We start from the raw sequence: 13,474 nt of genomic DNA, 5'->3' as shown, positions 1-13,474 counted from the left end.
CACCCTGTGCTAATTACTGAATAAGCACCAAAGCAGGAAGGAGAACTGCTTCAAAGAACTCTCAAAGTGTACGACAAATTACAAAGACTGATACAAGAAACCGAACTGGTGAAGTGAGAACAAAGCAGTTATTCACATTCAGACACTCAACAATGCTGAGCACCAGGGATTTGTACACGTCAGAGCAGGTGGAAATGTCAAAGAGGGTGCTGGAAAGCAAAAGGCCTCTCGTGAAGATCCTCAATAAAGACACAACTAACACAGCTTGACAGCACACGAGACGACACGCAGTGGGTGGGAACTGGTCAAGTGCCTCACCAGCAGAAACCATCACCTGCAGAGGGAAGTGTTGGTGTAAAGGTCAGAAACTGCAGAGGCATCAAAGCAGCAAATGTGGCTGGAAGGAGTGATTAAGTAAAAGAGCCTCTGAAGAATAGAAGGCACATGGAACAAACTTGTTTGCACAAGTCAGGTGGCTGCAATAACTTTCCTCCTCCTCCTCCTCCCCTGATGACAGTTCACATCGAGCTGCCTATTCCATGCACTGCACACTGGAAACTACAGAAAATACAAATCAAGTATTTGCAAAATTCAACACTGCAATTTTCTTCTCTTTAGCTGGGGAAATGCTTTAAAATATATCACAGAAAATTACTCAGTGCTTTTCTTTCAGTTCAGTTCCATGAAAACACCTTGCAGTACGTCACAAAATACTCCTTTTTGGCTATTTCAAATCAAAGAGAGGGGAAAGACAGACATACATCCTCTTTCCAGCTGTGTGTGCACTACCAGAACTGAGTCACCAGCAGGCAATAAAGTGGAGTCTCAAGCATGCAGCCTGCAAGACATTTAATTTTTTCTAAAACACAAAAAAAGCCCCAACCTTAACATTCACTCATAAAACTCATGCTTGCCCCAAGTTACACAGCACGAGTACGACGGAAAAATCTCACCATGAACTTATTAAACAAGATGTTTTATTTAACAGGGCATACATTTTCCAAAACAGGAATCAAATGCCCTCCCTCCAGCTCTTCTCTAAGCACAACAGAAAATACTTCCAGTCTAAGATTTCTTTTCCTAGTCTGTGAGGCTTGAAAAGTTTTACTTATTGACAAGTTTGAGAAGCTGCTTAAATCACACATTTGACAGGCATAATCTGGGTTTCTACTCTGGTGGGGCAAAATGCCACTGGAACTAATGGATGAAAACAGCAAACTAAAACCACAGCAAACCTAAGCACAGAAAGACCATACTTAGAAAAAAAATTGTTATAGAACCTGCTGCTTGCAGAAACAGAAATAAATGATCCTCAGAACAGTTTCAGTAAGTTTAGAGGGACAATGACCCATCAATCAGCTAAAATAAAACTTGAGCTTTCACAGTCACAAACTAGCCAATAAAGTGTTTGTGTTGCATATTTGATTAACATTTGAAAAAGTCTTAAAAAAACCTGTTTATGATGACTATTTTGAAAGCCCTTGAAAAAAACAGTTATATTGCACAATTATACTTTATTTTTAAACCTAAATAAAAGTTGCAAAGATCAGGAATAAAAAAATGAACTGCAAGCACACAGATTTCTAAGGACAGTTTTAAGTAGAATACATAAAAGGAAGAACTAATTCAGAATGTGCAACTCCCACTAAGTTCAGGAAACAGAGTATGTTAATCTCTTCATTCAAATTGAGAACATGTTCATTGTTTCAAGGGATAGCTACATGATTGTGGGGTTTCACATGGTAAAATTATTTCCCAATTTCCATTGCACAAACATATTAGTCTATCTTATTTGAAAAAGACAAAACAATCTTATTGTTTAAAACCAAGGCAAAATTCTTGCTAGGAATTGTCCATTTTATCCATTTGCACATTTTATTAGTTTAATAACATTTCTGCATTTTCTCATGGCTGTATTAATTCTAACAGACCCTCATGGAAGTCATGCTGAATACTCACAGAAACTGATACATGCAGCTTCTCCCCCAGACCACAGAAGTGCCAAAAAGCCCTTGAACTCAGTAAGACTCTCTGTTCTCTCTACTCTCCCTCTTGGAAGAGTTTTGCTTTGCCACAGCAGCTACTCACAAAATTTCAAGAATGTTTATCACTTCTAACCCAAACGAGTTGCAGCAACTGCAGCTCAGCTGAATGCTGTGCAAAGACACAGTTTATGTTCTTTTGTTTACAGCATCATTATCCATTGGATTCTTTGAAAAGGCTGCTGGAGACAAGAGCTCTTCTATGGCAGTTTTGCTTATCAACTCTTGCCTCTTCAAAAGCAAGAAGAAGCATATCATGCTAAAATTACCAAAGTATGTAGCTTAAACTAATGAAGTATTTAAGTACCTTTGCCACGAGGGAGTGAAGTAGATGGAGCTGATCTAGGAAAAGACAGGACAAGCAGCTTGTGTAGTATCACGTTGCTGCAGCCCTTTGCCTCAGCATGTGGCCAGAGCATTTGCAAGTACTCTGACATCCCAGAAAATGTATCCTGGGCTTCCCAAACACCTAATCTCTGCAACTTCAAATATTATGGATAGACTGCTGATCACCAAGCCTTTGTATCCTAGACAATCCTACATTACAGAAGTGATGTGAATTAATGACAAACGGATCACTAACCTATCTGCAGCCCCACTGGGATGTGAACAAAAGGATGATGCCACTCTTATCAATATTAAATATTTCAAAGAAGGATGAATGAGTCTCGGGCATGATTATCTCCAGACTAAGGAGTTTATACTTAATACTGTTTTAATATGGAAGGTGACAGTGGTGGTCTCCTGACTCAAATTAACACTTCTGGCTTTGACATCTTGTACTGAGGAGTTGTGCATGCCCTACATTTCAGCTGAGTGTCCAAAGAATTTTGGCTATCACCTCTCATGCAAACACGTGCTTCTCTAGCCTCTGCCTTCTCTTTGCTGCCAATTATTCTGTAGAGCCTGCCCCTCTGCCAGCAAAGTAATTCAACTTTCCAAAGTGTCTGCCATGAGTAACTGTTGTCCATCACTTCAATTTTCATGGCTGCAGCTGAAGATCACAGACTGTGACTGTTAACAACATCCCATGTTTCTGTGCCTCTTATTCTGAAATGTTCTGTGAGCCAGTGAAGTTCTGAGCCAGTGGCCAGTTAATTTGGACACCAACGTGTCAAGTGTACAGCTGGTTGAGATGGAAAAGTCTTTTTGCTAAGTGTTAAATCCCATTCAGCTGCAGTGTGTGTGAATCTCCTGCTCTTCTCTTTAATGTGTGTGCCACCTGAAGTTCTTCCATTACAGTCTTCATAATTACCAAATTTACATACATCAAGCCCCAGCACTACTGTGGATCTCCAGGATAACCCACTTGAATCTTTTTCTGTGCTATCAAAGGCCACTAATGATACTATGCATTAACATATAATGCATATAATGTTTTAGTTGGAAGGAATCTTCTAGTCCAACTACTCGACCACTTCAGGGCTGACCAAAAGTTAAAGCACATTATTAAAGGCATCAACTGCCTTCCAATTATTGACACTTCAGTGATAACTCCCACAGTTCACTCCTAAATAATCCCTTTCCAGGGACACTGAAAAGCAATTCTTCAGTCTTTCAAATGCTGCACGACATGTTAAAATTTATGTCAAATCCACAGTTTTGAGCTACATTACATACATAGATAATGTATGCTGAAGTAAAGTTCTTAATATCTTCATTTCTACTTCTCATACATATATATATATATCAGTCTGGGCAACTGGCTCTGGTAGCCCTGCTTGAGCAGGAGGGTTGGACCAGATGCCTTGCAGAGGACTCTGCCAACCTGGCAGATTGGATGAAGTACTGAGGAGAAGGTCTTCAGGTTTGGTAGAGAGCTGGGGCTGTTCAGTCTGGAGAAGGCTCCCAAGAGACCTTACAGCACCTTGTAGCATCTAGAGAGGCGATAAGAGAGCTGGAGAGGGAGTGCTTACAGGAGAATGGAGGGATGGGACACAGGAGAATGGCTTTAAACTGACAAAGGGCAGGTTTATACCAGGTATTAGGAAGAAATTCTTTACTGTGAGGGTGGTGAGGCCCTGGAACAGGTTGCCCAGGAAGTTGTGGATGCCCATGTAAGACCCCAGGATCAGAGCTACAAGCTCACTGAAGGGGTTTTACTTTAAAAATATATAAAGATCCAAAAATTCATCCATTGAATTTTTTTTAAAAAGGCCTTCAGTTCTTTTAATACCTTGAGAGACAGCACAAGGGAGAAATGCTGAACACGTTTTCTCAGGAGGTACTTTTACTGGTAAATATTAGAAAATAAGGGAATTTGGCAAAAGTTTAAAGGGCAACATTCAACCAAAGTAAAGCACTGACTTAGCAAATGCTAACCCATATAACTCAGTAACATCCAACCCATTTGGTTTTAAGTTACCCAAATTATTAAGAAAGGAGATTAGGAGAAGTAGTAAAGAAGGAGAGAAAAAGAGAATTACAGCTACCACCCTGAGTGCTGTGCAAGTCCAGCTTCCATATGCTCCCTCTGTGGGCACACTCCCCACACCCAGGTGGGATCTCTGGTGTGCCAGCCAGTGTGGGGCTGGGTCAGGGATTTCAGGGGGTGGGTGGTGCTCCCAGTCTGGGGCTGGGTCAGGGGTTTCAGGGGGTGGGCGGTGCTCCCAGTGTGGGGCTGGGTCAAGGGGCTCCAGGGGGTGGGCAGTGCTCCCAGTGTGGGGCTGGGTCAAGGGGCTCCAGGGGGTGGGCAGTGCTCCCAGTGTGGGGCTGGGTCAAGGGGCTCCAGGGGGTGGGCAGTGCTCCCAGTGTGGGGCTGGGTCAAGGGGCTCCAGGGGGTGGGCAGTGCTCCCAGTGTGGGGCTGGGTCAAGGGGCTCCAGGGGGTGGGCAGTGCTCCCAGTGTGGGGCTGGGGCAGGGGCTCCAGGGGGTGGGCAGTGCTCCCAGTGTGGGGCTGGGTCAGGGGCTCCAGGGCATGGGCAGTGCTCCCGGTGTCCAGTGACTGACAGCTGCTCCTGGGCTACCCAAGGAGGCTCCAAGGGGCTGGACTGGGACAGGGCACCACCTCACCTTTGTGAAATTCTACCTGTCCTTCCCCCCACACACACACACATGACTTGGTCTGAGCCAATAATTAATATTATAATCCAGTGTCTCACAGCCCCATTCCTGGAAGTGTTCAAGGCCAGGCTGGACGGGGCCTTGAGCAACTTGGTCTAATGGAAGATGTCCCAGCCCATGTCAAAGGGGGCTGGAACTGGAGGATCTTTAAGGTCCCTTCCAACTCAAACTATTCTGTGAAAATCAGTCATTACAAGACATTTATCTACTGTGCTTGCTTCTGTTATTTTTCTTTAAATGCACACAAAATTTCTGTCTTTAATATGTTAACCTACACAGTGTGTGTAGTACACATGGAACACAATCACACCTGAACTCCTTCTACTGTTTGCATAAGTATAGATTTTAGAAAACACATTTCTTTAGTACTTCTAACTCAAGAGTTGTCTGATCTTTAAAACTAACAAACAAAACCAAACCAAAATAGTAACTTCCACCTTAACTAAATCCCAAGAAACACTGGTACACAGAGTTCAAATCAAAGAACTGAAACAGAGAAGCCTCCTGATCTGTCCTTGATTTCTGCTAGTTCATATTGCTAAGGAAGAATGAGAACAGTGAAAAGTGGCACAACAGTAGGACTGATACAGTATGTTTGAAACTACTATTTTCACATGGATAATACACAGCAAAGTAAGATTAGCTTCCCCTTCACTAAATCTTCATTATGTGCAAAACCATAAAGGACTTTAAAAATTAAGACTAGCTCCTCTGCATCTCCCATTCCAGTTACGAGAAAACACATATGAAGTGCATGACATTTATCAGTGGGAGGAATCCAGAAATATTTTGATAGACGTAACTGAATCAAACAAAGCTTCTGATTAAGGCATGGCTCTGATCACTGGGGATGGAAAGCAGGTGGCAGAAGAGATACAACTGTTATTCAGCATTTACTTATCTGTGAATGATTTCAACCACACAACACATCAGCCTTGGGAAACGCTTGTGAAAATCAGCACCATTACCTGTGCCACAGACTGAACACCAGCAAGGAAAACCCCAACATTTCCATACTCAGGAAGTGTATTCGAGTGGACAAGGAGAATCTTAGCTTTACAAAACTGCTTTATGGTTTCTGTGTAAGTAACAAAGAATGTGATACAGCATGAAGCAGGATGTATAAGAGGAAGAAAATAGTAAAAGAGTAAAGCCAGAAACAAAATGCCAAAAGAAATTAAAGAATGAGAAAGAACAGATGAAGAAAAAACCACAAACAACAGGCATTCCCACTACCTTTAAAGTCAGCAATTTATGTTTATTTACATTTGCTCCTCTATTTACTACTTTTTTGAACACAATCCTAAAGTCTTTGGGCTTGGGAAGGTGCAAAAGGTTCCTTGTGGACTTTAATGTGGCACACCACAAGAGTCATGGGTTAGAAAGCCATTTCTACCTGACAAACAGAATGACGTTTTTAAGGAAACTTAGGAAGCTGTCACACATCAGACACACATTTGGGGCAACAAGCTTCAAACTGTGTTGTTTTTTTCTTCTAGGTTACAATCTGGAAAAGCAGAAAGTTACATTGTGATCTACACTTAATTCCACTACTTGTATTTCACCTGAACAAAATGTTTCTATCTGCAAATGTAACAAGTAACACTCAGTGCTAAATGAAATTACTTCCCAAAAAGCCTACCAGGAGCAAGTACCTTTTCAAACTGAACCAATTGTTTCCCATAACTTCAAAACTAATGATTTGATCATATTCTGATAAAAAACAGGTACTTATAGAAATATGAAATGCTCATGTGAGATAAATGAATGGTTGGTTCCAATTGAACGTTTAAAAATTATTTTATGCAGTTTCATTTATAACTGCTTTAACAAAATTAACCAGAACTTTTAGAGTTTGCATTATTACAGCCTAAAAAAGCAGCTTAATTCACACATTCTGTTCTTAAAGATGTGGATTTGACACAAAACAGAGCAATGACAAACAAATCAACGACCCCACTACGTGACCTGTACGAATGCAAACTCCTGTGGGCCCGCAGTGTTTGTCCCTCACAGCTGCCCTCCAGTCGCTGCTGGAAGAAACATCCAGCTGTGGCATCATCCTGGGAACACCCACTGAGGGGTACCGGGATACTGAAAGCACTTGGCACCTCAATTGCAGGGATGGTGTGAGGAGTGTTCCACCTGAACTGGGCTCTTACGTTCCTGTAACTGCAGTTCCAGCTCCGGCAGCCCCTGCTCCAACCCCACTGGCTTCCCGACCAATGCTCACAGGCATCACTCCTCTGATCTCCTGCCAGACCACTTCATTCATGCTTAGGAGGACACATGGAATGCTCATTCCACATAAAAACCTAAAATGAAAAACTCTTTGTAACACAAAAGACTTTCCCACACATCTTTAAATATGCAGCTCTTATAATTAGCATTGGAGAAGAAAGAAGTCCAAGCAATACAAGAACAATATTCATTGTCAAATATGCTTATTGATTTAAATTTTAAATTTTACATACATTGCAAAACTGGGACTTTAAGAGAAAAAACTACCACAGTTTTTTCACAAGACAATGTATTAAAATGGTAGAGCTCCAAACACTATGAACACTTGCCCACATCTTTCCTTGTGAAAAAAAAATCAATATACAATTTTCAATCATAGTGGCAGCAGTTTCTTTTACGTTATTACACAGCATGAAGTGTAAAACCACCACGGCTATGTCTGATACTATAATTAGTAAAGTATGTAACAAAGTAGCACAGAAAAAGAACTTCTCTATCCGAACCACATCACTGTTAACTCACCAGCCTCAGTTTTCTTTCAAGAATGTTGAGCTATATAAGATTCCAACACAGTAACTGACATTAAAAGTCTCTACAACAAGAGTACATTTGGGGGTATTCACAAAATAAAGATTTAAAATTAAGTTTGCCAGCTTATTTGTGAAGTATTTAAGTCTTGGCTTAAAACAAGTATAAATGACAACAGCAAAAACTCTCATGGTATCAACTAAATCCTCTGCAGGAAAGAAATATCTGTCTCTGCCTGCACACTCACACTTAACAATCTCATCATATTCTTAATCTACCATAAGTGATGTATTATGAACCTTTTAGTATGTAAATAGACATACATAAAACCCAAAATACCACCTCCAATCTCACCTAAGTACTTTTTGAGTGGGGAAAAAAAATCAAGTCCAAGAAATGTCTCACTTTTCATGCTAAACAAAAGTGTTAAGTCCAAATAACATCTAATACATGTGGAAAGATATGGAATCAGAATACAACACTCAGGTCTGAAATACAGACAAAAGAAACCACAGTCCCTTAATCCCTCTACACAATTCTACATTTTTCACTGAGCCTTACAGACTGCTGAATGTCTGACCTTTAGGAAAATGCATAATAAATAGGCAGTTATATGGTAGGAGCATTTTTTCAATAATCTTGAACAGTCTTGGTTTTGTGAGTAACACATAAGATCTAAAACTACTTTGTCTTATCAGTACTGTTACAGTAGATATTTGCTTATTGTCAAAATACTCTACTAACATCAGTTCTGCAACTTCAGTGTGTGACTGACTCATTACTGTACCATGCTCAAAACTAAACTTTAAGCAATATATCACAAAGGAGATAAACAAAAGATAAATGAAAAATGTAAGACAGACAGACTCTCTATTTTTAGCTCCATTGCACAAAGTCATCTCCAGCAATGTATGTATGGCCAAACTTCCAGAACGAAGATTTGGGAAGGGTTTTCCCCACGTGGGTGTGCCCTTCCAGCCTGCGCAGTGGATTTTAGGTGAGGCTCAGCGTGCGCAGAACTGGCCCCACCGTTTAAGTCCCAAGGTCCATCTGCCACGGCCGAGTGAGCTTGGACAGTGACAGTGAAGTCCTCAGGACTGTCTACAGCACTCGGTACTAACCAGGGCTGACCCTGCTGAGCATCCAAGATCTGAGGGGATCGGATGGCAGGGAGGCTTTAACTGCCCGGTACGGTCTCCACTGAGACTCGAACTCACGACCTTGTGATCAGAGTCCAGAGTGCTCACCATAATCTTCTCCAGCAATACACACACGTCAAAGAGTTATGACACTCAATCCTGCTTTTAAAAACTCACTTCCTCTTTAAATAGGTTTGTGAACAAATTCTAGATGAAAATTCCTATCAGCCTTGCAAAATGTGTATGACGAGTTCAATACACCTCAAATTCTTCTTTGACATGACATGGATGAAATCAAAGAGCAAAGTTACAGATGTAGGTCTGACACAATTCTCATTTCTATTAGAATTCACATGCTGAGAGCTTTATATGGAAAGACACACAATGAGACCTATTACCTGTAACAGTTTTACCAACAGCTTAACAACACTGATGAAGCAACAGGGAACCTATCCTGGAATTGTATGAAAAGTTAAAATTAAAGAATAAAAATTACAACATGTACACCGGATTACTTAGTCCAATGTACACAAATATTTGTTGTAAAAATCAAGCCCTGTAGAAAGACTACAGATGTGCTTTTTAGCTCAGCCAGCAGAGGACAGAGGGCTGTATCACTGCTCAAGTTTCGTGCAAATAGATGCATATACCGAGCAGCTGGCAAATAAGTCAGATGTAGACTATTACAGAGATGCTGTTGCCACATTTCAGAGCTTTGCATTTTTTCTCAACCCTTGAGATGGTCGTCATAACCTCCTCAGACATATTGCTTCTACACATCTACAACTGATCTTAAATAGCCATGTTGAGAAAAAACTATCTGTTAAGCAATAATGAAATAGAACCTTTAGAGATATTGCTAGAGATGACATCTGGTCTTTATTTGTAAACCAAACATTTCACATACCAGCTCTTGCCCACTATTCTAAAAGCCACAGCAGGTATTCTGAGTGAGATCCAAACTGAATCTTGCTATAAAGTTTTGGCGTGCAAGCCATTGCTATAAAAGAAATTTTATACAACTTGTTTGAAATGACACTGAAGCAGCTAGAACTGAATTCCTTTACGTGTTTTGATGTAATTTAAAACGCTTTTCCACTATAGGATTCTGAAGTGCCTCCAACTTCATTATTAGCAGCACTGCACAACTGGCATTATTTGCTATAGGAGAAAGTCAGCTCTTAAACTAAAGACTTCTTGACCCATTTCTGAGACAAAAGCCTGGGCACTGGCTTAGTGACAACACTGGAACGGTTGCATTGTGTGGAATAATCAAGACAACAGCTATGTTATGGGTGGGGAAATTCACATTCAATGAGACCAGCCCTTCCAACTAAATTTTTTGAAGAGAAACAAATTGCTAACTCTCACATGCCTATGTATATGATACACAAAATGAGAAGCATTTATAAAGCACGTTCTACTGTACAGTCTTATGCTGTTTCCTTTGTAGAGTTTCTATCAGAAACTTTTTTTAGGAAAATACAATGTATTAAGGCTTGTTTCACAGGAGATTCCCAACACAGAAAGAATTTAACACTCAAGAAAATTTAGGTTTATTTTTAGTGCAATAGACAGTTAATTTTTATATAATTCCACGTTACAAAAGAAGTAGGAAGACGTTCAAGCAGGAATCCAAACCATCTACTGGATTACTTGCCTCTGTGTATAAAAGCTTGGTCTAATAATTTTGCGGGTTTAGAAACCACTGTACAGTGAAAAAAAATGAAGTTATCAGGGAGAATTCTTTTACATATACTGATTATCCAGTGCACACTCACATATCACTAAATCAAGGGGAAGGGGAAATACCTAAAAGTGAACTAGAAAGTGCTGCTGAATGTGGTTCACAGCATTCAACAAGTTGATGTCCTGTTAACACACTTGCCCCAAACATCTGCAACATCTGGCCCACCAAGAACAATGCAGAGAAACACCCCGGGAAAAGAGCTACAAAAAGCCTTCAACGTGTTCTACAACCCAAAGTAAGATCTAATATATACTGTCATAGCAAGAGGAATCTTCTCATAAAAAGACAGGCAAGTCCAGCTCTTTCAGCCAACTGCCTGCACTACTGGCTCAATCAGGACACCAGAGACACTGCAACTGCCTCAGCACTTGCCAGGATCTCCAACACAGAAAAAAAGATTCAGTACTACAGGGTGATACTATAGCAGAAAATAAAGAAAGAGACATTCTCATTAATGTAGAAAAAATACTGTTCAAATAACATGGACTTTCCTACATGCAACATCCACATAATAAACTGCAGAATGTGCATTATCAACCACTTTCTCACATGCATTTGCCTACTAACCATTCTGCTGGGACAAATTCCAAATTTTCAACTCCCTGAATACTTCAGAAAACTGTCATGTGATTTGGTGTCATTTCCACACATATAACCCAAACTACACCACCACTAAATTAGCATTTCCCTTTTTATTCGAGTTTCCTTCTCCCACCTCCCCAGTATATTTATATTCACCCTGACACGCAGTTGTGGAGAAGAAGGTCGGCAATATTTCTCTCAGCTTCTTAACAAAACCGTGACTGTTGCTAACATCTGTTTTTAAAACCCAGACTTGGTTTAAATATAGTAAATACCAAAATATAACAAAATACACTTTGTATCTAAAAATGGTAACATGGCATAGTAATTATATTTCAAATGCATTCATATCCCACATACCTGAGGAGCTATACCATCAACTCATAGCAAGTAAGAAGGCCTCATCTCTCAGCTGAGATGCAACAAAGAGAAAGTAAAATAAACCTCAAAGAATTTTGTTAACATGTAGCATGTAAGCGACTATTAAGCGATACAAGAAGTTTTACCGATTCTCACTGCTCATACCCATCTAATTACTAAGAAAAAAAAAGTATCCCAAAACCAGCTGATAAAAACCTCTATCACATCACATCTCAAACACGCTGCACGTTTTGGTGTCAAGCCAAAAAAATATAAACAGTCCCGAGTACATTAATTTTCTCCCAAGGAAACGGGGCCTGACCTTATGAAATATACAAACGAAAACAATGCCGAAGAAAATAAAACCTTTTCACAAAGACTGCCAACGAGATTAAGCCCCAAACTGTTCACTGCACACACGATCCACTCAGGGCAGGGGGCATTTTCCTCAACTTTTTGTTATTGTGGTCTGCGCAGGCACGTTTGAAGCACAACCAAACGCTACCGCTTCATTGTGTGCTACCAGCCACGGAAAGCATTTGGCCCCCTCGCTGCACTCTCGGGAAGCGGTTATTATCCTTGAGAGCGCTAAAAAAATAACACAAGTTTTTGCTCGTTCGAACAAAGCCCGTGCGATCCCGGCCTCGCAATGGCCCGTGGGGTCCGAGCGCCGCCCCCGGCCCCGCTCCCCCCGCGCCGGAGCGCTTTGTGGCCCCAGCGCCGTGTCCGCCCCTCCTGCCCCGGCCCCCGGGGCTCTGCCGGGCACCAGCCCGGCCCCGCACACCGCTCCGGGCCGGGGGCGGCTCCCCCCGGGCCCCTCGGAGCGCACAAAGCCGCCCCTCCCTCCCTGCCCGGCCCCGCCGCCCCTCGTTCCGTCCCCACCTCGGCGCCGCTCCCGCGCGGACACAAAGGCGGCGAGGCCGCCGCGCAGGCCCCGCGCCGCCCGGTGACCTGCCACAACATGGCCCCCTCCCTCCTCCTCCTCCTCCTTCCCTCCCTCTCCCCTCCCTCGGCGCGCAGCCGAGCCCGCAGACAAAAGGGGGCTGGAGGAAGGGGGGCCCGCCCGTCCGCTCCGCCCGCCCGCGGCCTTCCCAGCGCGGCGCCGGCCCCCCGGGGTACTCACGGGCTGGCTGGGGGCGATGGAGCCGGAGCGGCCGCTGGGACACCCCTGCCCGCCCGCCGGCCCCTTCCTCCTCCTCCTGCCGCTCCCTCCGGGCGCCGCTCCTTCCTGCCTGCCCTCCCGCCCGCCCGGGGCTCACAACAACATGGCGCGGAGGGTGAGGGACAGCGAGAGCGCGGCAGAACCTCCCCGGCCGCTCCCCCCCGGCCGCCGCCGCCGCCGCTCGGCCCCGCCGCCCCTGCCCGCCCCGGCCCCGCCGCGCCTGCGCGCCCGGCCCGGCCCGCGGGAGGCGGAGGCGGCGGCCCCGGCCCCTTCCGCCGCGCATGCGCCGCGAGCCGTCCTTCGGCGCGGGCACCGCGGGAAGGGTTGGCCCTCTCCCTCCCTCTCCCTCTCCCTCTCCCTCTCCCTCTCCCTCTCCCTCTCCCTCTCCCTCTCCCTCTCCCTCTCCTTCTCCTTCTCCTTCTCCCTCTCCCTCTCCCTCTCCCTCTCCCTCTCTCTCTCTCTCTCCCTCCTCTCCCTCTCCGTCCTCTCCCTCTCCGTCCTCTCCCTCTCCGTCCTCTCCCTCTCCCCCCTCTCCGTCCGGACACACCAAACGGGACCAAAGAGGGGCTTTGTGTGTGTGTTTCTTCTCACTTTCACTTGCTGTGTCC

At 43.6% G+C, this 13,474-nt stretch overlaps 1 protein-coding gene across 8 annotated transcripts in view; it reads right to left on the bottom strand.

Moving 5' to 3' along the window:
• The window catches only part of PUM2 (pumilio RNA binding family member 2), a 72,392-nt gene extending 59,317 nt beyond the window's left edge, over positions 1–13,075 (bottom strand). For 6 of the 8 annotated variants that reach the window (XM_071548287.1, XM_071548289.1, XM_071548293.1 and 3 more), the window contains exon 1: positions 12,587–12,668. In XM_071548287.1, coding sequence (XP_071404388.1) covers positions 12,587–12,667 — 81 coding nt within the window. In that variant the 5' untranslated portion in view covers position 12,668. Of the gene's footprint in view, positions 1–11,704; positions 11,757–12,586; positions 12,669–12,827 lie in introns of those variants that run through there. The other 2 variants (XM_071548292.1, XM_071548291.1) reach the window with 2 other exon arrangements.
• Positions 13,076–13,474: the final 399 nt, after the last annotated feature.

The sequence above is a fragment of the Pithys albifrons genome, chromosome 2, assembly GCF_047495875.1.
Source record: "Pithys albifrons albifrons isolate INPA30051 chromosome 2, PitAlb_v1, whole genome shotgun sequence".
NCBI classification, from domain to species: Eukaryota; Metazoa; Chordata; class Aves; order Passeriformes; family Thamnophilidae; genus Pithys; species Pithys albifrons.
This window is presented reverse-complemented; position numbering and strand designations above follow the sequence as displayed.